Consider the following 27,061-nt stretch of genomic DNA (forward strand, 5'->3'; position numbering starts at 1 on the left):
GTTGCCTATTCAAACCAACGATCTGTATTTACATTTAAAATAATAATAATAATAATAAGATATTGTAAACTATATCCAAACCCTACATACAAACAGCTGAGTCAAACACATGCCTACGCCTGTCATTAACAGAGATGAACTGCTGGCATATTTGTTTTACATCAGTGTTGTCCAGTGTGGCACACAGCAGCATTGTTCAGTCTCACTTGTGACATGTAGGCTACTTACGGTCGTCACCCGTCACAGACGCACGCGACACGGTACTTAAATAAACTAACTTTAATGGCGAAACACAAGTGTTACTAATATAAAATAGGATGGAGTCTTCACTCGCATGCTCGCCGGTAGGCGGAGCTTTGGCTCTTCTTACCCACAGCATTTCATACGTTAGCAAGAAATGGCAAAGCCAATCAGCGATTTTTTTTGGGGGGTTAGGGAGGCGGTGTCACGCCAATTTTTATCCGGGTGACGCAATAACATTCTAAAACAGCTGTTATACTAAAGTTTCGTTACAGCGTCCGTTGCTATGCCGACACGGGACACCGATGCGCTACACCAATGCAGCGGGACTCGTAGTAGAGAACGCGATCTGTTAACATTGACTAGACACTGACGGACAAAACAACGTTTATTGTCAATCAAAATAATTGCTAGGGACATTTCAGAGTCGCTTGATATTGGTAGGGACACGTCCCTACCGTCCCTACCGTCCCTACCCAATTCTACGCCCTTGGACAAAGCACAGTGTTTTAAGATCTTTTCACAACATGCATCATAACCGTTTCATTTTGGTTTTCTATGGCGAGGCTGCAAGTTAGTGAAAAGCACAACTGAAATGGTAACAATACAGCGCTTCATTTGCAGCCTTAGGACAAAGTATGCCGCCAAGAAAAGAAAGTTGTCAAGTTTTATAGAGTTGAGCTTATTAAAAAAATAATATTTATTGAACATAAGTAAAAGAATGACGTAAAGACCATCAGAAATAAAGTCGGTTTTCAGACCGATTTTAATGTATTCTAGTTTCAAAAGGTAATCAAGCACTGCATAGCATCCAGACACAAATTAAACAAATATTAACACTCAAATAGGGCTCTGAAGTACGACTAGACCATAAATTGCTCGCCATGGCAAAACATTGTAGTTATGTCTTCAAGCTTGTGATTTTCTCACGTCAGTACAGTTGTGGGAAAGTGGTTTAAGTGGTTAGGGCAGGGCAGGGCATTTGTGACGAGGTTCAGCCACTATGGGCAATTTATTGAAACCATCGTTTGCTGGGTAAAACATAACATACATGCGGGGACTGCACTAGCAGGGATATTTTTGGCTTATGATTGGATACAATTCGATTTTTGTTGCATTGTGAATTTTATTTGGTGGACTGTGGTTTCTAGCCTAATTATTTACGTTGCCTGTGTGACAGTTACTTTTATTTATTTATTTCACTGGAAGGGTTCAGCTTAGTAGAGTAAAATCAACTTCAAAAGTTTACCGTTATGACTGCTACACCAGATATAAACCATTTGACTTCAGAAGTAGATTTGATGCTTCATTTGTTCCCCCCCAGCCCTGCAGACACTGGCCTGTTGCTGGGATGAGCAGGAAGGGTATGGCCATGTGAGAATCATATGAAGCAGCTTAAGGGCCTTAGTCAGTTCTTTTATCATGTGTTCAAAGATGAGTGAAAGAGGAAATACATGGTTGCTACAGTCATAGACAAACTGGAAGAGCCGTGGGAGTTTAAACTAGTTTGGAGAGTTATGGAGAGTCATTTCAGTGTGAATGGACTAGAGATCCTGTGGATTCAAATTCACCTCCCTTTCCAACAACCAACGTTAATTGGATGTGTTTATAGGCCCCCAAAATCAAACACATTATACCTGGATAAAATATGTGAAAGTATTGATCTTGCTCTGGATGAAAGGAAGGAATTATTTATGCTTGGGGACTATAATATTGACTGGAGAAGTAGTCACTCTGATGGGAACAAGACTAAGTTTACTCAATATATAGAGAGTCGTAATTTATTTCAAATGGTACAGGATATCACAAGGTCCTCAAGAAACAAATTTGGGCACAGAACTGAAAGTATTATTGATCTGATATTCTGTAATGCTCCGAATAAATGCTCAAATGTTAAATCTGTCCTGTTATCGTGGACAGATCATAATATTGTGTGCATTACTAAATACACCAAAGTGCCAAAAAGACCTCCTAGAGTGACTATAAGACGGAGTTTTAAAAATTTTAACTTAGAAGACTACCAGACAGATTTGGCCGCTGTTCCATGGGACCTTGTGTATCTTGAGGATGATTTGGATTGTGCTGTTGATTGTTTTACGAAATTGTTTACTGATGTTGTTGAGTACCATGCTCCTATAAGGAAAAGTATAATTAAAGCCAAATCATCCCCCTGGATTGACCAACAACTAAGAGAAGCAATATCTCAGAGGGATGAGGCAAAAACTGTAGCATCTAGGTCAAGATTAGATTCAGATATTATGCTATATAGAAAATGCAGAAATTTTGTTGTAAAATTGAATCGTCAGAAAAAGACCCTATATTATAAAACAGCTTTTGAGGGATGCAGAAACAATTCAAAACAGATATGGCATACAGTGAATGGTTTGCTTGGTAGGTCAAATAGTACAAGTCCTGTTAGTGTGGAGGTTGATGGAAAGATTAGAACAAAACCAGTAGACATTGCCAATTACTTTGCTGACTATTTTGAATCAAAGATAAATGATCTCAGGTTCAATATGAATAACAATGCCTCAAATGAATTACTGGTAGGTGAAGTAGACAAAAAGATTATGAAGGGGAAAAATTTCAGTTTTGTATTACCAGATAAATCATTAGATGACATTGAGAAAATCTTGATTTCACTTCCTGATAATAAATCCCCAGGGTACGATCTTATTGACAACAAATTGTTGAAATCTGCAGCCCCATATATTGCTAGACCTGTAAAGTATCTATTTGATCTTTCTTTGCAACAAGGAAAGTTTCCCACAGAATGGAAACATGCAAAAATCTGCCCCATTCCTAAGGATGCTAAAATAGCTTTTACTGCACCCAACAGTCGCCCAATTAGCTTACTCTCCTCCTTAAGCAAAATTTTGGAAAGAGTAGTAAGTGATCACATTTGGAAATATATGGAAACTAATAACCTTCTAACCCATGCTCAACATGCATATCGTAAAAATCATTCTACTGAAACCGCTCTGTTACATATGACGGATGAGTGGCTAAGTGCCCTGGATCAAGGTAAACTTGTGTCGTTACTTCTTCTTGATTTCACTGCAGCGTTCGATTTGATAGATCACACAATTCTACTTAAAAAATTAATTAATTATGGCTTCAGTAAGAATGCTATTAATTGGATGAAATCTTATTTAAACGGTAGAAAGCAATCTATTTATGTTAATGGCTCCTTTTCTTCTCCACGTATGATTACCTGTGGCATCCCACAAGGGAGTTGCCTCGGACCATTGTTATTTATTATATACACAAATGATCTTCCCTTAGTGTTAGCCAACTCAAATGCACATATGTTTGCAGATGATACAACCATCACTGCAGTGGCAGATTCACAAACTCAGTTGCATGAATATTTATCAAATGATTTTAAATGTGTCATCAAATGGGTGGAAAACAATAAATTGGCATTAAATGTAAATAAAACGAAAAATATGATTATATGTACTACAAGAAAGAGGAAGAAATTGAAGCCATGGTATTTAACATATGGCAGTGTTCAAATTAAAGAGGTTACAGAAGTCAAATTATTGGGAGTTAAAATACAAAACAATCTCTCATGGACGGCTCATATTACAGATCTTTCTAAAAGAGTGATGAAAATGGCAGGAATGGTTGGACGAATTGCAAAGTTTTTATCTAAAGACATTCTAAAGGTAATATCTCATAGTCTAATCTATAGTCACATTAATTATTGCTGTGCAGTGTGGGGCAATGCAGCTCAGAGAGATATGAGGAGACTGCAGATCACACTTAACAAGGCAGCAAGAATGGTCTTAAGGTGTGGGTTTGAAAAAGGAGTGAGTGAACTACATATTACAATGGGATGGCCCACAGTAGTAGAGCATGTGAGACAACATTCTATAGTACTAATTTCAAAAATTCAAAAGTTTAAAAAGCCAGTTAGTATTAAGGACAAACTGCTATTAGTACGTGATAAACATCAAGTTAACATAAGAATAAGAGATAAAAATCATTATGTACTACCAAAAATAAAAACTGAAATGGGAAGACGGACTTTTATTTTCAGAACTGTTAAATTATGGAATTCATTACAATAACTCACTCAAGAACAGTACGGCAGCTGGATTGTTGATTGCAAGATTTCAAGATTTAAATGTAGTTATCATCACACTATTGTATTGCACTGTCAGTAGGTTTGTAGAGTGAACACATGTAGATTAATATGTGTATATATGTAGGTCCATACGGGATAAGTGTCAATGTATGTAGGTTATAGGTGTCATGCATGTATGTATATGATATATGTGTGTCAATAATTATGTGTTGTATAATATGAATTATTGTATGCTTAAATGTTTTTAATGTGGACTCTTGGAAGATTAGCCAATAGGCTAAAAGAGATCCAAATAAAATCAATCAAATTTATAGCAAAAGGTTCCAGAAATAGCATAGAAATTTGTTTGTATTATTTTTTCAACAGTATAATATCAACCTAGGCTGCTAGGAAACAGTTGGTAGTTATTTTTTGAAGGAATTACTACCAAATAACACATTTCTGCCTATGTAAGTCCCAAGTGGTTTGCTAGTTTTGCTTGCTAAACAGCTATTTGAACAAAAAACTCTAAATATAGGCAAATATTGGCCGTGCTATATGTCATGTCATTTGATTAGCAAAATATGTGGGAATTGTGGATGTAAAGTTCTTTGTAACACTGTTTTGAAATATGCTGCACAAATTAGGTTTATTATTATATAGCCTAAGGAATAAGGAATGCACGTGCTGCTGAGATTGTCCCATCCTTACACACTACACTGCTACATCTGTGGTAGCTGTATAACAGAAGGGTTAAAGCCTTATCGTCATGCCTAGGTTTTTAGACTTTGTTGTCATTGAACATACTTCAGCTACTGAGATAATTCTGAGATAATGGGGCTCCTGAAAGCTGTTCTCCTAATCTTTATGTGTAGGCACACAATACATATTTGCCCAGAGTTCAAGTTCCTCGTAGCTGTCTGGGACAAATATTACCCTATGTAAACCAGTTAATGGCTTGTTATATGAACACCTTGACTGAGGAGTGGTTTATTCTTCATTAGCAGTATTTATCCAAAGAAATTCTCACACACACAGACATACACACACACACACACACACACACATCTAGAGGCATATCTGTTGGACAAAGCACAGTGTTTTAAGATCTTTTCACAACATGCATCATAACCGTTTCATTTTGGTTTTCTATGGCGAGGCTGCAAGTTAGTGAAAAGCACAACTGAAATGGTAACAATACAGCGCTTCATTTGCAGCCTTAGGACAAAGTATGCCGCCAAGAAAAGAAAGTTGTCAAGTTTTATAGAGTTGAGCTTATTAAAAAAATAATATTTATTGAACATAAGTAAAAGAATGACGTAAAGACCATCAGAAATAAAGTCGGTTTTCAGACCGATTTTAATGTATTCTAGTTTCAAAAGGTAATCAAGCACTGCATAGCATCCAGACACAAATTAAACAAATATTAACACTCAAATAGGGCTCTGAAGTACGACTAGACCATAAATTGCTCGCCATGGCAAAACATTGTAGTTATGTCTTCAAGCTTGTGATTTTCTCACGTCAGTACAGTTGTGGGAAAGTGGTTTAAGTGGTTAGGGCAGGGCAGGGCATTTGTGACGAGGTTCAGCCACTATGGGCAATTTATTGAAACCATCGTTTGCTGGGTAAAACATAACAGCATCTGTTACCTCTTGCCAGTGTTTGCTCTTTTCATATCGAGTGCTTCTCAAATGTTTGGCTAGTAGTGTCTGATGGTACCTTCAAGTGCTTCAAGAACTCATAAAACTGCTCCTACTTCTGAGATTGGAAGTTTAAAATATGACTTGTTGAATATTTATGTGCTTTTTAAAAGAAAAACAAAAAAACAAAATGGACGCTGTAACAATTGTTTTGTTTCTGGAGGCTGTTGTTTTATTTTAGGGATCCAGCGGCAGAGAGCTACAACTAAAAGTTAAACAGAGTGAAAATAGAAATAGGGCTGAACAATTAATCAAAATTTTATCGAAATCGCAATATGGCCTACTGCAATTTTCAAATCGCAGGAGGCACAATATTTGTTAAAGGCGAAATGTGTGTCAAAATACCATTTTAAATTAAATATTGTCGTGCTGCAGAGATGTCCTGGCCTACACATCATATTCTACAGACTTAAGAAAACATCTTTGTTTGGTACAGATCCCCGCAAAAATCACACCATAATCATTTTAATACGTTTTTCAATGAAAATGAAAATAATGATGTAAAAATTATCATTCCCTCTAATATCGCAAATCATATCGCAATTGCAATATCAGTCAAAATAATCGCAATTAGATATTTTTTCAAAATCGTTCAGCCCTAAATAGAAACACAGAAAGCTAATTTTTACCATAAATTGTGGACAAGGCTTCCATGTTCTTCATCCCAACTTTCCCAGTCGTACTTACCACTTTGGGATCGTTCATGTTCGCTCCACTCATAATTATTATATTTAAGAGAGTGCTTGAAGGCAGCATAGGTCAGTCACTTCAGCTCTTTGCCTGTTGTTGACAATGTACTCCAGTGAGATGTTAAACCACTCAATTTTAAGTTTTCAGGTTAGTTGTAAAGTTGCATGATTTGGTTGAAACGTCGGGTGAAAGCAGTGAATGTAAATGCTGTTGTGGAAGTTGTGAATGGAAATTATGTCGGGGTTGTAGACTACAGTGATATCTGCCTGATGAGGGTCTCTGACCAAAATGTCACATTTTTAATGTAGTGCCAAAATAAAAAAAGTCTTTTAATGGAGTTTTTAATGGGCGTGTCGTGCCTGGTCATTCTCATAGACTACAATAATATACCACAATGTCCATGATCTCCTTGTGAAGGCAAATGACAACTGACAAACTTTAACCAGTGGCAGGGTGAGATTATCATATCACCCACCCCTAGTGAGAACAGAAGCAGTTTCAGGCACCGTTTTTGCTTAAAGGCACCTCAGCAAAGAAGTGCTCTGTAGTTGTGGTATGTTACTGACTTGTAGTTGAAGTTTATTAGACTCTGGAGAATTAGAATATTAGAATAGATCAGGATATATTCAGTAAATTAGAATATATTAATGAATTTGTATAGATGAGGCTGAATTTCACTTGTGTGTCCACTGTCATGATTTTTTTTGTGTCTTGGTAGCTCCAGAGTGAATGTTTCTGAAGAGTTGGAGAACCCCCTCATAGCATCAGAATTGGGGGCCAAGAAGGTGGAAAAGTTTTACGGTAAGCTACCAAGTTCTTCTACCTATCTTTGTATAATGATAGGGTTATTTACTGTATCGGTGGATCACATGTTATAATGTGGAAAATGAACAATGGGTTTACTCTGGAACTTGCAGTGTATATAGGAATCTACGCACAATATTTACTAGATTTCCATTATTTTATCAATTCTTTCATGCATTTAATATATATATGGGCTGTTCACTGTTACACTATGCTGTGATCTTTGAATACAGTTAATTCTTTGTCATGTTGTATTGACAAAAACAAGTTGTGATTACATCAGCCTGGACTCAGGCGAATTAGTTTAGGTAATGTGCTGTTACATGCATTGTTGGCCTTTTAATAGAAACAAACAAACGATTAGGCCTGCAGTGCATATTATAGTGTTGCTAACCGGATTTTATTATTTATAAGACTATTAAGCTGTAAATAACCCATTCAATATTTAATTCAGAGAAAACAATAATTGGGCCTGCTTAAAATGATTTCATGATTCTTATTTTTTTTGTTTTGCACAACAAACAAATAAATTCTCATGCTGCATAAAGATTCCTTTGTTTCCCTCAAATGTCATATGTGCGGCAGAGGCTGTAATCAGTAAACACACTGGGCTCTGTTGCTGGTCAGAAGGTGTGCTCTTTAAAATAGGTTCCGGTTTTGCCCCATCCTATCTGCTCTGAGGTTCATAGGTCACTGGTGCCTCATGTTTATAAACACTGTCTTGTCGGCAGCCGTGAAGTAGGCTTGTAATCACACTTACTGTCTGCAACCTAGAGCCAGAACACCATCACACACTTCCTTGGCCAAACTCAATTTCACACACCACTCATTCAAGAAAGGGACACGGTGGTAAGTAGTTTCGCTTCCAATTTCTACGGGTTAGTTTAAATGAGAATGAAGCCACTCTCAAGTGATCGACTGTGTCTCATAGATTTTATTGGCTGGGTTTTTCAGATGTTTGCCACTGTTATGAGGTCTTTGTAAGGTGTGGAATTGCACTAGACGGTTTATAACCTGAATGACTCGTTATAAAAGTTGGGCCTCTTGTGGCTGTTTTCATTTTATTTTCACAGTAAAGTTGTGCAGAAATTACAGTCAGATTAATAATCCTTGTCGGAATTTTTGACCAAAAGTATTCCTTTATATGATAATACTTTCCCTGACACTTTAAAATAGAGATAATAAATACAATTTCTGCAGTGGCTCTTGATCTTGTTATGCAGGGATGAGGAAGTCCATAATGAGCTAATAGTTATTATCTGATAAGCTCTGATCTCGTCTGCATGATGATCAAGGCTTTGAAGAATACACAAGGGCTCTGTTTCAACAGAGTTGAATCACTGAATTTTCAGAGGGGTTGCTTTGTAAAATGTTTTAGTGGGATGGATATTTTGCGGTAAAGGTGGATTTTCCCGTGAGCTTTGAATTCTGTCCACACTGGCCTGTGAAGTTATTTACTGCCCATTGAAAGTCCGTCACCACCTTGAAATCTATTTCATTTTTAACTGAGGCTCTTGTGTAATATCATCTCGCACCCATTTTCCATATCCTCTCCTCACAGTTTGTCTAAATGCCAATTCTTGTTTCCTGTGGTTAGCCAAAAGCAATCAATGTTGTTAAACTCTATTTCTGTTTAATTTTGGTGGTGTTGCATCCACAAGCCAATGCTCAATCTGTTGTTGCCAGCCTTGACAACTGTGAAGAGGATCTATCACCCCCTTTGTTTTCAGCTTTTCGCTCAGTATCTGTGGTCTGTATGACAGTGGTTGTATTCCCTTATGATACACGTAAATCCAGTATACACCTCGCTAACAAGCTCGCTGCCAAAGAGAAACAAGGCCTGTGTTTGTGCGCCTGGTCTCTGCGCTACGTTACTATTACCAAGCAGTATTTCTAACCCTGACCCCCCCCCCCCCCCCCCCCCCCCGTTGTCCCCCACCCAACCACCCACGGGCTTCTCAGGAGACCATATGAGGATCATTTGACTGGAATGGTATTGCTGCTTCTGGCTTTTTAGAGTGAGGGAAAAACAAGCAATTTGTTACACAATTCTCAGTGGAGAGTTTATTGTGTTCCAGAAGGCTTCCTATTCCAGTTGTTATTTTTATTAGATCTGTTGCTCTGAGCGAAAGCTAGCAGCTAGGCGATATGAATGTTGAATGTACACTTGTACAGTGATGTGCACACTGTCTTAAGTCTTACACTGTCTCCTTTTAATTGTATGAGAGGTACTGCTGACGCTCTGACATATCAATACACACTGTTACAATGTAAGTTGTCGATATGTCTCTTCACCATTGCCACCAAGACAAATTCCTGCACATTCAATCAATCACTTTATGAATAAAGTGATTCAAATTCTGATATTGTAAAGGTTTTATTTTTCTGAGATTTTGTTTCCTGTTTTTACAGGGGACCAGAAGTGAGGGGACAATGCGAGTCCACGTGCACACAAAGTTCTGCCTCCTATGTGTGCTCACCTTCCTCTTCCATCAGTGCAGCCACTGCCATGAAGAAGGACACGACAAGCACAGCGGGCATCGCCATGGCGACCACGACCACGCCCACAGCGACCTGCAGATTTCCCAGGTTCCATACATGAGAGGATCCACTCCGTCCCCAGGGTCCAAGAGCCCCACAGGAGAAGTGCTAGAGGTGGAGCAGCGCTTTTACCTCCAGCAACTGTTCAGGCGCTATGGCCAGAAGGACCGGCTGGACTTCCAGGGCTTTCAGAGTCTGCTGTTCAGCCTGGGCCTGGGCGAGGTGAAGGTGGTAAGCATGGAGCACGAGGATCTGGGCCATGACCATGTAGCCCACCTCGACCTGCTGGAAGTACAGGAGGGGCTTCACTCGCATTCACCCACCAATGAAGGCCACGGCCATGGGCATGGCCACGGCCATGGGCATCCACACCAGAAGCCCACTTCTCACCACCCACACTCAGAACAAGGCCCCACACAGTGCAGCCAGCAGACTACTGTTGTCAGTCCAACTGCTGGTCCTCTGATGGAACATGACCATAAACATGATCATGATCATCATGACCATGATCATGGGCATGATGCAGACCATAACCATGGTGATGCCAAGGTAGAGGACAATGACCATAAACATTCTAATGGACAGGTGCAGGACAATGACCACACACACGGTCACGACCAGGATCATGCACATGACAAAGAGCACAAACATGAGCAGGACCAGCTGCCTGCCAACCACGAGGACCTCTCCTCTCAACCTCATGTTGACCATGACCACAAGCATCATGACCACAGTGATCATGACCATGATCATGACCATGATCATGACCATGATCATGACCATAAGCATCCCCATCAAACACAAACCAGCACAGACATTCCCCCCACCCACCAGGAGCAGCCATCCTCAGCCCAAGAGGAGCCATCACAGGCCCCGCGGGAGCAGCGAACAGAGGCTGCCACCCCAGAGGCAGCAGCTCCAGCCTCAGATGTTTCCAGCACCAAACCCTCTGCTGCCCCTACAGTCCTCACAGATAGCAGGCCCAAGAGGCCGAGAAAACCAGCCAGGGCGAGGGGGCAGCGAGGGCGAAACAAAACCCCTTCTCCCCTCACACCTCCGTCTGTGGACCATGACCATGACACCCATGACCATGAACATGACCATGAACACGAACACAGTCATGACCATGATCACGGACATGGTCACAGCCATTCCCATAAAGATAAGAGAGAGGCACCAGGAGGGCCTCCCGCTCCCACCTTGCCAGCTCCCGTCCTGCCTGGACATCCAGAGGGCATTTCTCACCAGCATGAGGAGGTAGGTCTCCATCTCTTGACTCAGTGATGTGAGCTTTCACAATGCAAGCACTACTACAAGAAGCTGCCAAGTGGTATGATCTAGGCAACACTTTCAAATGTGAACAAATTCATAAAACCAGCACAATTATCTGATAAGGGAGAAGAACATCAGTTATTTGTGTTGTCAGTTGATAATTCAAATGTCAGGTTAATTACCTGAGTAATAGTAAAAGTTAGATTACTTGTCAGTAAGCTAGGTAGCTGATAGTCCTCATAAATCCTTAGATTTCACACTTTGATGTCAGATTTTCTGTGTCATGCTGACTGACTTCCATTCATTCTGATCATCACAATTTCGGTTAAATGTAGAGGACACCCTTTTCATAAACAAAACTAGCAGTACTAATAGTCATTAACTAGCAGTACTAATGGTAATATCATTCTGTTCTTAAAACAAAAGCACTGAAATCTTTTTCATTTGCTTACAGAGGGGCTTGGTAAGCAATCATTAATATAGGCTTCTAAAAAAATCCTGAACTGTCCCTTTAATCATATTGTTTTTGATGTCATGGGATTGGTAATTTTGGTTTATGTCAAATGTTTTGTGATCGGTGATTTCTTCCATTCATACTCTCTTCTTCTCCTCCCAGTGTCTGAACCTGACTCAGCTCCTCACCTACTACGGCCTGAGTCCTGACTCGCCCATCTCCCCCAGCCAGTTCACCTATCTGTGTCCTGCCCTGCTGTACCAGATAGACAGCCGTGTCTGCATCCGCCACTACCACCAGATGGATGTGGAGCAGGAATCCTTGGAGCCTGTCAACTCCGGTAAGAGCCAAATACCTTATAGATCCAGTCCATTTACACTGATAAGACTTTCCATATAGAATGGAACAAATGATAGTTAGTTTGAGAGAAAGTGTCACTAATTGGAGCTCTTCAACTGTGGTAAGGGCCCAGTCTCCAGTACTGAAGACCCCATTGATGAATGGCAATGGTGTATAGCCTATTTATTAAGTGTGGATTTCTATTCAAGTGTCATGCTCTGTATAGTCCCAGCCCACATAGTTTGACCAGACTTTTCACATTTCCTATGGATTGTAAGGAACAATAGCTCATTCCAGAGCAAAGTGACACTAATATCTTCACTCTTCAATGGGTCTATTGACACATTGTTTGATCTCATCACTGATATTTTGGCAGTGCAGCACAATGGGTTTTATTTGCACAGTGGATGAAGTCGCAGCCCCTTTACATCCATCAGTAAACAATCACAGCTAGAACACAATCAACCCTGCATGGTGTTTGTTCAGCAGATCCTGTCCTGCCTGGCAAGTCATTGTTTTCGAATCAAAATCTAAATAAAGGAGAATAACACCCAATTTACAGATTCCAATATTCTATTCCTCTGGCCTCGAACAGTTCAGTCAATATTTGGGAACACAAGAAATAACAGTAATAATAGCTTTATTTGTATAGCATCATTCATACAATGTGTAGCTCAAATAACCAAATGACGGAAGGTGGAAGAAGGAAAACACAAAATCCCTAGGAAGGATACACATTAAAATTACTCTAAAACCAACATGCACAGTGAAAAAAATGGGTTTATCACAGAGAAAGAGATCAACAATAAGCTATTGTTTATATCTGCTGCCTTTGGCCACAGAAACAACTGTCTTCATAATCGAGAAAACCACAGGGCCATCACCATAAACCATTGGTTGCATAATGCGATGCTATCAGGATGTATAACTTGGAGCTCCTCTCTTGGGGATGAATGGCAGACTGGCTTTATGACATCATAATAGAATGTTTATTTGAGCTAACCAAGCTTCATTTTATAGTAGTGATAATTGAAGTGAACCAGAAAATGTACCTTCATATTCCCCTGGGTCCGCCTATTATTTTTTGTTCCGTCTTTTCTCATTCTCAGTACCTTGATGTGGCAATAATCTGGGGGAGGATATAAACTCTTCTCTCATTTTCGGCTATCCAGAGTAGCAGTGAATACTCAGAGTACAAATTGAACTATCTAAGGGCATAGGGGGAAAAAAAAGAATATTGAAAAGCAGTGCCATTTCCCTTTAAGTAAGTCGAGAACACATCTGAGACCCCAAGACCCAATGAGTAGGCCATTCTTGGTTACTAATTTCATGCTTCTTGCATTTCCACCCCACCAATGCATCATTAACTTTTATAGACAGATGGAGAAAGCACAATCTGTGATAGCTCTGAGATTGTAAGACTGCAGACTCGTGATAGTTTTGTACTAGTTGTAAGGTCAGCGAACGAGCTACCTCTTGTGAGTTTTACAGTCACACTGTTGTCCGCAGCAGCAAAAGCTGTAGGACAGTCTCATGATTAGAATGGTGTACAGCTGCACTTCTTTTAAACCTTCATTTATCCAGAGAAAGGTCTTGCTTCCTGCTTCACATTCATACAGTTGCACACAATCAGTCCTGGAAACTGTCCAGTACAACTGCAGTCTTCTGCTGTTGTAACTGTCCACTGTCATAGCACTTGTGTACTTCACTGTGGTAGTATTATGTGTTGTTCTTAGTAATTGTCGTGTTTTGTCTGATGAGTGCCCCTCGTGGATAAATTAAGTTTATTGAATTAAATTGTTGGCCACTGAGCAGCTCTGCTGGAGCAATCTGTGCCTTGCTCATGAGTACCTTAAATTGTTGAGGGAGGAGACAGCATTACTCATTTACTTAACCACTCATTTTCCTACCGGTCTGGAACTCAAACTGACAACTTGCATGTCACAAGCCCACTTCTCTAACCTTTAAGCTAGCACTGCCCCCAAATTTTAGGAAGTGGTTTTATACTAGCTACTGTAGCAGCCAGTTAGTGAGTTGACAAATGTATTGCTTATGTTTATTAAGTAAATCCTGATGCCATGGCAACAAGCTGACAATTTGGTGTGTGTGTGCTCTTTTATGGACCCAACATTTGCTGCATGCCAAAGTAAAATCTTAAAAAAGAAAAAGAATGGACAGTTTCAAATTGGCAATCTTAAAAAAAAAAAAATAAAAAAAATAAAAGATACAGACAGGTACAGATTAGCAATAAAGTGTGAAGGTCAGTAGTAAGCCTCGGTCTGGGACCTTGGTATCCCTAGGTTTATGAGAATGCAAATTATGAAATCACAATGTTTTTAAGTTAATGAGTTCCTGGTCATGAAATCCTCATAAACCCATAAAAGTCGAAGACTCGCTACAAATCAAAGCAGTACCAGTAACCACAATTTTTGCACACAAGGTATTTAGCAAAAATAGCAAGCCATAGAAAAGGCCCTTAACCTTAGGGCAGCATTTTCCTAAGATTTATGTCTATGGTGCTGTGTAGCTCAGTGGGTAGAGCATGTAACTAGCCAAGAATAGATACACACGGCCATCTGGCTTCTGGGGTATTGGCTGGGGTACGACTGCCCAATGACACTCATTATCCGAATATGCTATTCGGATAATGATCAATCTCATCACGCCCTTTGCATTTACACCTGGTATTTATATGTGTTCTCATGGTCTGCACTCTGTCCGTATTGTGATCAGGTATCATTTTTCACTTGCACTATGCAAAACAGGCAAGTAGGTGGGGAGGTGGCATTGTCAACGACAACAAACATGTGGGTATAGGGTCATTACACGTGATACTATACAGCCTGTATTTACTTTTCATTTGAGGCAGAAAGGGTCATCTTTTACGACTCTTCCTTAGGAGGCAACAGATACGACGACGGTTGTTTCGCCGCAATAGTGTTTACAGCTGCTGTGAGTGCTAGTTCAGTTCACTATGGATAAGGGAAAGGATGTGATGACACGTGGGAGTGGATCGTGCTGGAGTCTTTAGGTGCTGCTGAGGGGATAGCAAAGTTCAGAGTGAGTCATGATGTTTCTACCCCGTGGGCGGTACTGTCTCACAAATGTGAACACACTAAACAGATTGCATTTACACCTGGCCGAGTCTGGCTGAGATCCGAACAACCACCTCCGGAGTTGTTCTGGCAGATCTGATCACATTCTGATCGCAATGCGTTCTGTGTATGTTTACACCTTATCCACTTACACATATCCAGATAAGTTATCCAGGTACAGATTGCATTTTAATACCAGGCGTAAATGGGGTCTAACTAACTTGCTTTGCTGCCAGTCTGTCTTCATGCATCACATTGTATCTTCATGAGCATCAAAGTCAGTCGTGGAGAGGATCAAATAAGTAAAAGTCGTCAATCTTAACGTCATGACACGCTAACAATAATATAATAATATAACATATAACATATATAACATAACATAATATAACATATAATAATAACAAATATAAATGCTTAGATTTGGTTTACCACTATTTTAAAAATGCGTAATTTGGATGAGAATATCATCCCATGTTATTTTTTACCCCGCCCCACGTCTCCATGTGTATCTACAGGGGTTTAATTCCAACTGGGACACTAAACATGTACTGTATGCACTGTAATGTCAGGCAGTTTTTGATAAAAGCAATTGTTTCCATTTTAAGTTTGTAGTGATATCTTAATTTAATTTTATCTGTGTTCTTTTATCCTACCAAATTAGACACGACAAAGCACATGGTGCATGGTAAACTCAATGGGGCGTTTTGGTTTTGTATCCCTCCAGACTCCTGCTCATTAATAGATTACACTCCAAAGCTTTGCACCAATGTTTTGAATAATGCTGTCAAACCAGCAGACATTGAAGTTCCAGCGTGAGAATAGAGGAATTCTCTGACTGTACGCCCTCTTAAATCTTTAATTATTAAACACACACTCCCCTCCAGAGACACCAGCATCACGTGCTTCAGGCAGCAGTGTGCCGCCACTGAAGACGGCAATAAAACTGCTGATGACAATGAGGAAGAAGGCACGAAAAAGTCAAAAGGGCAGAAATGACTCCTCATTAGTGGAGAACTGGAGGCGCTGCATGCTCTGCCACGGTGCGCCAAGACACAACCATGGGCGTACCACACGCCGAGGAGCTACCTCTCATTTACCTCCCGTCGACATCCATGGGGGAGCTCAGAAAATTGCAGCGTGTTTCTCTCTGGTCCCCACTCCCCTCTCTTTTTGCACCCTGCCAATTAGGACAGCCTAAGCGACACCCTGGGCCATTTTTCCGAGCCATGGCTCACAGGAGACGCGTAATTGGAGAGAAGATACAGACCAGTGGGTCTCCTCTCTCCTGCTCCCTTATCACGCCCACCCCCCTCCCAATACCCCACTTCTCCACACACACACACACACACACACACACACACACACATAAAAACCCTGCACTCGGGTAGAGGTAATGAGATAGAGAAGTAGATGAGCTACGTAAGTGTGAAGGACCTGCGGTGATGTACTGTCTTGCTGATTTACAGTTGCCTCTCAGGGTTACAGGGTGTTCTGCCTGGTGCGACAAATAAGAAAGCACTCGGCTGTAGCACCCTTACTTTTGTAAGGCACATTGAAAAATGGTGGTAACAATAGAATGATGAGAAAATGAGGGTTGTTCAGAGACATTTTCAACTATGATGAGAAAATGAATTCAGTTTGTCCAATTGGTCCTTGGTAGTGATGATACTCTCCAAAAATTATGAATTGAGGCTTTGTGACCAGAGAAGAGACTATAATCATGGGTTTGGTCAGTAGGTCTGCATTTATCTAAGACCTTTTTTGTATTTGCATACTTTTGTGCAGTGTGGTCATCTGACACTAAGTAACCCCCCCCCCCCCCCCCCCCCCCCAAACTCAAAAGAAAGAGGGTATAGGTCGTTTTTACTGCCCTGTGGAATGTGGGGTATGTGCTTTAATGTGGGTCATTAAAGAGAATTACATCTGATGTGAAGACACTAAACCCGGGACCACACACTGGGTTCCCTAATGCTCATCAGGGTCTTCTCTGTGCCTCGGCCTAATAGTATGAAAATAGGTTTTTATTAGGAAAGCATAGTCCAAGTCATGGAATCTCGCACACTAATAATAGCTATTGTTAAATTTTGACCCAGCTGTGCCAGTCACTGACTCTGCTTCACACTCAGGACAACACAAATTATACTGGATGCATACAAGGAAATAAACTGTTCACAATCTTCTTAAGACTCTACCTGGCTCTCCATTGAAGAGAAGCTCTCGACTAAGAAATGTTGTTGTTAGGGAGATGTGTACAACCTTGCTGATGCCCCTGCTTTTTGTTGTGGCCGTAGAGGGCACATGTTAACCTGTCGCAGAGTCGGGGTTAGCAGGCAGGCTTCCCAAAAGCTAATGGCTAATGGCTGTGTAATTAGCACTTAAGCATCAGGCTCTGCCTCTTTCGTTCGGATATTTCCCCTGGGAGGAACTCCAGCCTCCTGTTTTCTGAGCGGACGAGCTGCCTGTAGGGAGATTTTTTGTAATGATTTTTAATCCTACAGCTGCTTAACGGGACAGGAACAGCTTGATTCACTCTCTCTACGACCGCTCCGTCAAACGTAAGGCACTTTACAGATCGCTTCCTCACAAGCTACACCACCTGGGATTGATTAGATGAGGAAAGGATGCGTGTCTGCCAGTGTGATTTCCCTCAGTGATATTTGGTATTCAGTCATTTTTTTCCCTCTGGCTAAGTGTCAGCCTTGGTCCTTTTGTTTAGCTGAATTACACTTTATCAGTGCACATTCAATAATTTGAAATACTTGGACCAGCTGGGAAAACTCCTCCTTCAACAACTACCGTTCGGGTGCCTTTGAGCAAGGTGCTTAATCCCCAGTTCCCACGGTGGAGATGTTTGATGGCCAACTACAGAAAAATATGGTTGTACTGGTCAGTTCCTTGGTGTAAATATAACAAATGTGAATGTGAAGCAGAGCCATGCTGAAAAAGAGGTAAACATCAGTTATGCAGGTATTCTAAAGATATGTAATGTTTGTTAACAGTGGAGTTACACAGACCTTTATCTTTAGTTGCTTTATGATGGGATAAAAAAGTTGCTGGAGTGCTTTTTTTCCCCTCCAGAAGTCTTCAAGAACCTATGTGAATATACTAACATTTAGATGGCCAAATAAATTCCAAGTTTTATCTTTTAGTCACAGAATGACCCCTCAACCCTGGGAAGTAGAGCAAATGTTGCAAAAGTCACATGGATCCACTCAAAATGAAATACTCCTAAGATTACATGGGAAAACAAGAGAACAGAGAAGACTTCTCTAAATGGTCCATTCCTTATGCTTAAACATCCTGGCCTCTAAACATTAATAACCTAATAAGACCAAATTCTGAGGCACGGCTATTTGTCATTCCTTTCAAATATTTCTTATTGACAGGCTTTCAGAAAGAAAAGTCTTTGATAAGATTTACAGCATCTCTGTAAGCTATCTCTAAAGCTATTTGCCATGCCAACCTCGGCAAGGACAGCACAGTCCCATAATCACAGAACAGCAGTTGAGTTTATAGCGGCATGTTCAGATAGCACTCCCGAAATGCCTCGCTGAAGTCAATTGTCTGTAAGATGCGCATTACAAGCACGCTCTCTCTCTTAGTTAATACGTCTGCCATATCTGAATGTCAGCAGTGGAGGGCCCAGCATCACTTTAGCAAACACACCGCCAGCTTTAGTGTGACATTGAATTTCATACTACATTAAACATTTTGTCCTCTGTAACGAGGGAACTTTAAACTTTTTCTCCTTTTGGTCTTGCACTGTTTTGAAACACACGTCCTCCTCCAATGACAGGTAAACTGACAGTTTAAATGATAGTGTACCTTTCTGACTTTTTCTTTTCTGCTTCATGTCTCCTGTCTGCAGCCTTGAATGAAAAATGAGGCGAGTGCAATTCTGCTGAAATGTCACTTTACATTTCTTGCTTTAGGCCTCATGTGTCATCACAAGGACACATGGATTGAATACCTCCAGAGGATAATTGTCTTTACATATGAAAAGGATGGGAAAATACCTCCAGCCACCAAGCTATGGCTCGTATGTTTGTCCACTCTACAGCCACTTTGGCAGTCAAACAACTATCATTTTGAATTCCTCCTCTATTCTAAAAATCTAGTTGGCAGCCTAAAATAGTGAAAGTGCCTGAATCAATCATAAAGTCCCTGTGTTTATTGAAATATGAAAAACAAATCATACTGTATATTGCATCCTGACCCTGAAGTTCTGTGGAGCCGTGTAAAAAGTCACTGCTGCCCTACTGATCTGCTATTTGACTACATTTTCTATGCTCCTGCAGGGAATTCTGCCTTTGCACTTACCTTTTAAGTGATTTTGATTTTATTTTTGGTCTTGCATTGTTGTACAGTGTTGTGTGTTGTTGGTTTGCAACTTGCAACTTATGTTTATCATTAATGATGCTTTCTTGCCAGGTATCTCTTGAAAAAGATATTTTTAATTATGTGATACTTTATTGACTTATTATATATTGAGTCATGCATGAGTCAATAAAGTACTTTGCATGAGTCAGAAGAACCAAACATGATCAGCAAAGCCACACTAGCACATTACTTTGTTCTCAAGTTGGATGGAAGTTTATTCCAAGTTTTGACCAGTTGTCCTCATTTTCTCTTGCCAGCCCATCTATGTTCCGTTGCCAAGTCTGCCTACTGCCGAACAAAGCTTTCCAGTTCAGCATTCAAATGAGACATTATGCAGCCCCAGCCTCTGAATACATGCAAAGTGATCAGTCGGTTCATATCAGTACTTGCTGTCTTTCCTTCTTTTTGCCTTTTTGCTCTCTGCCCTGATAGCTAGCTAGCATAGCCAGAGGCTTAAAGAAATAGTCGAAATAGGTGATGATGAACTGATGAACTTGCCGCTCTGCATTATGCAGAAGTTACTGAGATGAACAACGGGCTACATACAGTATTATGTCGAATTAAAATCCAGCTTTAAACCCTCAACTAGCTAGCTACACATCAAATGCTATTTTCAATCATATTATGGCACCGAGGATAGGCTACAGGTGGTTCATTCGCCACATAATATCTGTAGGGAAATTGTCTTTTTGCTTGCCCTCCACAGGGAGGTCAGAGGTCAGGGGTTAGGGGTCAGCTCCAGGACACTTCAGCAGGGTGGATGTTTCTGAAATGGGGGCTTGAACTGGGGTCCTCCAGTTGAAGGGTGGTCTCCTTACTCACTACACCACCCTGCGGTTGATCTCATGGGACTACTTGGTATATACAATACCTATATAATAATACCTCTCTCTCTTTCTCTGTCCCTTTCTCTAGCGTGGGTGTGGGTGTGGGGCTTTGTGTCCATCACCATCATCAGCCTGCTGTCTCTGCTGGGTGTGGTGCTCGTTCCCATCCTCAAGCAATCCTGCTTCAAGTTCCTGCTCACCTTCCTGGTGGCCTTGGCAGTGGGCACGCTCAGCGGCGACGCCCTCCTCCACCTGCTGCCACATGTGAGTACAGCAGGGACAGAAACAACACATGGCTGTGTACTGTGGAGGGAAGATTTTTTTTTTTTTGGGGACAGTCAAGTGAAATGGGGTCCGTTTGCTTTACACTTATGAAATTAGTATTAATGGTCAAGTGTTCTCTACAAAACAATATAGAGTTAAAACAAAATAATTACCTGAAGTTTATCCTTTAAAATCTCTAAAATACAGACAACCCCATCTGTAAAGGTGTTTTCATTTTGGCAGCCAAGGAATTGGGATAATTTGATTCCGTTTTTTTTTTTTTTATCTATCATTGTCAAGATCACATTTTATAAATGTTGCATAGCTCATTTTGGAATGAAATATTGAATAGGAGACAAAAATACTCCTGGAATATGACTGGAAGCTATTAGGAATGTAACAATACGCTCAGCTCATGATCCAGTTCAATACACAATACAATATTCAATATTGTTGGTCTAATTAATTCTTGTCCTCTGCTCTCAGCGGGGGCTCTGACATAGATGGGCGATATCAACAAATTGGGACAGTCTAATAAAAGGGGATGGTGAAGAATCTGAGGAAAATCACAATGTGTTGTCTGTTTCTCTAAAAGTAGTTTCAAAATCCCTTTAATTTGAAAGAGCCTAGTGAGGACCAGAGTGGTATTTAAGTAATTGTCTAACAACCTCCTGCAAGCAATTTCAACAAAACATGCTGACTAAATGGGACTTGAATAAAAACACTACTTGTAGTCTATATTTGTTTAACCCAAATGCATGGGCCACAGCTCTATGTAACAGTAGCAAAGTATGAGCATTAACATGATGCTTTATTTGCTTGGTACTTGTGGTGCACATGTGGTTCATGAAAGCCTCAACATTAAATTGACTACACAGTTGATTAGACTTCACAGTTATGCTCTTTACTTTTATATACGAATGCCTGTCATTCCAAAATGCTATATATTTTAGAAATAAGAAATGTTACCTGATGTCCATTGGTCAATATTTCACATTCCACCTAAAATGTCACTATTAGATAAGCAAAAGGTATTGGGAAAACTACCAACTTCAATAACAATCCAAAGTGAGTTTTACTTGGCAGGTGCCATATTTCATTTTGGAATAAAACTCTTCCATCCACTAGCGACTACTGACCTATTTCTCCACACTTCACAACACTCTCACATTATCTATCTCAGCCTTTAGACTGATAGCTCTCCAAGTGCCTCTTCCTCTGACCAGTTGTCAGTAAAATATCTCACTCATCCTGCCAATCTGTCCCCTGCGTGCTATCACACTCACCCAATAACCTACAATCATCCTCAACTTGACACACACTGCTCATGTCATTCAGCGGTTTCTCTCTCATCATCACACTTCCACCACGTTGGCAGGAGGCATAAGTGGTTTCATCTCAGTCTGCTCTTGGAAATTACATTTATCTCCTAATAAAACTTGTGACTCCCACCCCCGTTGTCTTTTCATCTTTCTCTCTTCCTCACTTTCTCTCTCTCTCTCTCTCTCTCTCTCTCTCTCTCTCTCACACACACACATACAGTCTCAGGGGCAGCACGACCACAGCCAGGATGGGGAAAACCAGGAGGAAGATCTGCTAATAGCCTTTGACGGGGTGTGGAAGGGCTTGACGGCGCTGGCCGGCATCTACCTCCTCTTCATCATCGAACACTGTATCGGCATGTTCAAGCACTACAAAGACCAACGGGTAAGATCGACAAGACCTAACTGCACACGATGGGGCCAGTGTTGGGTTAGGCTGAATCTCGTACCTCAATTTCTCACAAACTTTTACTTCCCTATATATATTCCTTGGGTTTGGCTCTCGTTTGGACAGACAGTTTTGGGGTCAAATTCTCAAGCCAGAGATGAACTTCAAAAGTAGTTGCTGAAGGGGAGAGTATGCAGTCAGGGTTATTTATAAGTCATGAGTGATGTATTTAAAATTGATGAATCGCTGTAGATAGAGTGTAAAACTGTTAACCGTCTTCCCCCTCACAGGGCACGAAGAAGCTGAACGAGGAGGGCAAGATTGGCAGGAAGTTGTCGGATCACAAGCTAAACCGCCGCTCAGACGCCGAGTGGCTCCACCTTAAGCCGCTGAGTGAGGGTAAGTACAGCCTCTACAGCGGTTTGCTGAAGCGAACTTTACTCCTGGGTTTGTGTGTGTGTTGTACTGCAGCATGAGCGCTACATCTGCCGATTGCTCTATGCAGGCAGGCACACTTTCTTGATTTGAGCCTGGATGAAAGGTTTCCACAGTAAGGTTTCCTCTCCCCTCCAGGTCCTGACAGCATGGCCATCTCCTGCGACAACGGCCACAACGACACGCAGCTCACAGAGCTCCAGACACCCGACTCTCCGACCAACAAGACGCCGCTGGCACCCGCAGACCCGCAGCACGACCAGCAGTCGCCCACCAAGGAGAACGGACGCAAGGCCAAGAAGCACGGTCATGGTCACGGACACTCGCACGGCCACGGACACTCGCACGGTGGAAACTGCCACTCGGACCAGGAGATGAAGGACGCCGGCATCGCCAGCATCGCCTGGATGGTCATCATGGGGGACGGCATGCACAATTTCAGTGACGGCCTCGCCATAGGTAAGAGCTTCTGATTTTGAATCTTATATCATGTCATATCCAGTGTCCACTATAGGTAAGTCAAACAGGAACGCCACTCAAGAATTGCTGTGCGTTACTACACACAAAAGTTTGTATACATCATTTTTTTTATGTAAGACTATCTGATGAATATATGTAAACATGAACACCTGTCTCCCAAGACTAAACTAACTCAAGTTTGATGGTGTCATTGGAGATAAAGTCAGGTAGAATAACACAATTCATAGGAATAACATAACTGAATTCTTATATTGACTGGTGCCCCCCCCCCCCCCGTAACAGTTACTCATCATGACATCAGGCTGAAACAGAGAAATCAAATAATGAAAATAATAAGTAGTCTGGCTTTCACCATAGCACTTAGTCATAATTTTATGCCTCCCAATTTCATTAAAAGCAATCTTTCTGTGAATATTTATTCATTAAGTTGCCAACAGAGGTGGTTTGTCAATTGTGTTACAGTTTCAACTATGTAAATTATTAGCTTTGGATACCGCTTCTACTACTTTTGGCTTTAATTTAACTTCAATCTACACGTACATTAGATGTACAGGAATTTGTTGTTTACATTTGTGCAGAGTTTGCCTTAAAGACCTGTTGAATTTCTGTCTCTATAGGTGCAGCATTCAGTGCGAACATCACAGGAGGCATCAGTACGTCAGTGGCTGTCTTCTGCCATGAATTACCTCATGAACTCGGTAAGTGGACTGCATACATCCTTTATTTCACACAAGTAATTTACTTCATTACCCACTAGTAGTTGCACAGGTGACCCATTCAATGTATTGGTAGGATGAGCATTGGTAGAACAATGCTGTTTTCTCAAGGCCTCACAGCCAGTTTACATCGCAAATCGCTGCTGTCACGCAAAAACTGCTTTTGGTGTTTTTTTTCTTTTTTTTTTTTACTTAAATTTAAAGTTGAGATTGTCCATTTGTGTATTCAGTGAGTTTCATGACCCTTAGTCCCTTGGAACTTGTTAAAAACCCACGGGTGTCAATAAGAAAATAATCATTCTTTTCTTCACCCCTGAAAAATGTCCTTTTTTCCAGCTAAATGGGTTTTGTCTGACAGCAGTGAAATGGCTTGTCAATGTGTCAGTCAGTGGAGATGACAGACCGTGCCTGGCACACATCTCTCAATACACTGGGACTCGTACAGACATACAGCTGCGGATACATTCATTCTCCCCAACAGTCACTGCATGTCTTCTGTTCTCTATGAGGACCCTATTTGTACAGTTTGATTCAGCAACAGTGAACATTTTTGTCCCAACTAGTGCGTTACAACAAGGTCTTCTCCTCTGATTATGTATGTACAAGTGAGAGAGAGACTTGGAGAGATGGGAGAGAGAAGAATGAGGGAAAAAGAGAGATGAGGAACGTGTACGGGACCATCCACACTAGATCAGTACTAATGATGTCTCTTGTCGTAGTGAAGTTTCCATGCCTTGTTTGTGTGGTTGATGAATAGACTACTGTCAAATACGCCACAGAGAGAGAACCAGTGAATAACTGCCTGTTTTTGTCTGCCTGCTCCCCCTTGTGTTGACTAACAGCATCCTACTGTTATTGTTGTCTCCAAGGTTAAAAATGGGGAAACGGGCCGCTGTTAAAAGCATTTGTGGGGAGAAACGATTATGAAGCATATTTAGATATAGCTAACACCGCAAGGAACTGCTTTGAAGGATGTGGTGTTTCATTCAGCAGCGTGGGAGTGCCAAGAATTTATCTAGGCTATATCTGTGAGGCTCCAACGATGTACAGAACGAGAGCGCCAAAACTTTTCATTCTGGTCCAACAGTTCCTTTTTTTTCTGTTTTAACTTAATTGTTTTTTGGTGCTTTGTATCCTCGGGAAAATCGGGTTTTCCAGATGGCTAGCTGCAACACGAATCCTGTCTCGAACCACAGCGGCATGTGAAGATTCCTGAGATCATTCTCCTTCTCCGCATGCAATTTCCCATTTCCTGTTGACTTGGCACCAGTCCCCTAACCCCCGTAGGGCCGCGTGTCAGACAAACCCAGTCGTTTGATGAGTGCACCTTTCAGCTCCTCCTAAACACAAAAGCCTCCCCTGACTGACAGCTGGAAGGCAGAGACGATGATTATGAGGGTTCTTTAACCACCCATAGTGAAGCTAATTGGCAGTGATGGGTGTGTTAATTGCGGTAGACGAGGCGGTGGCAGGCGTCGCCGAGTGCGTGTGACGGAGTGGAACCGAGGAGGCAGGAAGTGCCAGAGGAAGTTGAAGTGGGAAAAAAGGCCTTTGGAGTGACGCGTATACAGGCTGGCTCTTCTCTTCCTCTCCCCTCTCTTTAAATCCCCCCCCCCTTCTCTCTGGATTTGATTGATGGGTGAGAGTAGAGTGGTAATATATTCATTGTAGTAATTAGCGAGGAAAAGAGGCCGCTCGTTACACTGTGGAGGAAATGTAGGCCACCCCTTCTCTCTATTCATCTCTCTCTCTCTCCAAATCCAGGGCGTTTCCGCTGAGACTTGGGCCTCTTCCCGCATTTGGCCTGGCAATGATTGAGGAGGGTAGAAAGGCTACAGCACACATGTGTAATCATAAGTGTATCTGAAGGGAGTTTAATACATATTTCTTAGAAAGAGCAGCCCGGTCGAGCTCCTAGTCTGGTTTTCTCATACTTTGCTGAACAGGGAGAGAAGACAGAAACCAGTGACAGATGTGGAGAGCGGGTTGGTTTAAACGACTTAACCTCATCACCCAGGACACAGTCAGGCTCGACACCAGAAGAGAAGAAACAGCGTGAAATGTGCCCATTTCCTGACCAAGGAGTTTATATGCAGCGGAATCACGTCACTTTGCAAAATGTGAAAAAAAAAATATATATACACTACCAGTCAAAAGTTTGGACACACCACATTTTTCTTTATTTTTACTATTTTCCACATTTTACAATAATATTAAAGACATCAAAACTATGAAATAACACAAATGGAATTATGCAGTGACCAAAAAAGTGTTAAACAAATTAAAACTATCTTATATTTTAGATTCTTTAAAGTAGCCGCCCTTTGCCTTGATGGAAAGGCAAAGGCTTTGGAAAGAAATTCATACATAGGCATCAACTTCACTATTTATATTTGTCTAAGAAACAAATTTCAAGCATTTAAGCAAAAGCCTTTAGATCAAAATGGCTTTAAGATTATAAAAAACATAGTACATTCAATCAGGTGTGTCCAAACTTTTGACTGGTAGTGTGTACATATAATTTTACCCTGCTGTCACTGCTGGAGATATATTACTTTTGCCTTTCACAAACAAGGAAGCACTTGTTAACTGACCAGAATTTCATTCATGTCTCCAAAATTGGTTCACGAACTGGCGGGCGACATATTGGCTTTTGTTGCATATTGCTTATGCATATCTGCTTGTGTGTGTGTGTGTGTGTGTGTTGGAATGAGAGACAGGTGCCTGTGAGTTAATGTAATCATGTTCAAATTAGTCTGTGGCTATTCTGGCTGACAGGTGATTTTGCGGTGCTGCTGAAAGCGGGAATGAGTGTGAAGCAAGCCATCGTCTACAATCTGCTGTCTGCCCTCATGGCCTACGTCGGCATGCTGATTGGCACAGCTGTGGGCCAGTACACACACAACGTCACCAGCTGGATCTTCGCTATCACGGCCGGCATGTTCCTTTATGTGGCTCTGGTGGATATGGTAAGTTGCCATGTTGTACTCAGCAGCCCCAGAGTCATAATTATTGCTCAAGAACATTATCTTAACTTTC

General features: G+C 41.2%; 1 protein-coding gene across 1 annotated transcript in view; it reads left to right on the forward strand.

The window, feature by feature from the left end:
- Nucleotides 1-27,061, forward strand: part of slc39a10 (solute carrier family 39 member 10) — a 36,053-nt gene that overhangs the window by 8,705 nt on the left and 287 nt on the right. Inside the window, exons 2-10 of the mRNA XM_071897849.2 lie at nt 7,424-7,506; nt 9,922-11,307; nt 11,939-12,116; nt 20,506-20,681; nt 22,224-22,388; nt 22,682-22,790; nt 22,965-23,285; nt 23,924-24,004; nt 26,801-26,991. Coding sequence (XP_071753950.2) covers nt 9,943-11,307; nt 11,939-12,116; nt 20,506-20,681; nt 22,224-22,388; nt 22,682-22,790; nt 22,965-23,285; nt 23,924-24,004; nt 26,801-26,991 — 2,586 coding nt within the window. The 5' untranslated portion in view covers nt 7,424-7,506; nt 9,922-9,942. The remainder of the gene's footprint in view (nt 1-7,423; nt 7,507-9,921; nt 11,308-11,938; nt 12,117-20,505; nt 20,682-22,223; nt 22,389-22,681; nt 22,791-22,964; nt 23,286-23,923; nt 24,005-26,800; nt 26,992-27,061) is intronic.

The sequence above is a fragment of the Centroberyx gerrardi genome, chromosome 10 (assembly GCF_048128805.1).
Source record: "Centroberyx gerrardi isolate f3 chromosome 10, fCenGer3.hap1.cur.20231027, whole genome shotgun sequence".
Lineage (NCBI taxonomy): Eukaryota > Metazoa > Chordata > Actinopteri > Beryciformes > Berycidae > Centroberyx > Centroberyx gerrardi.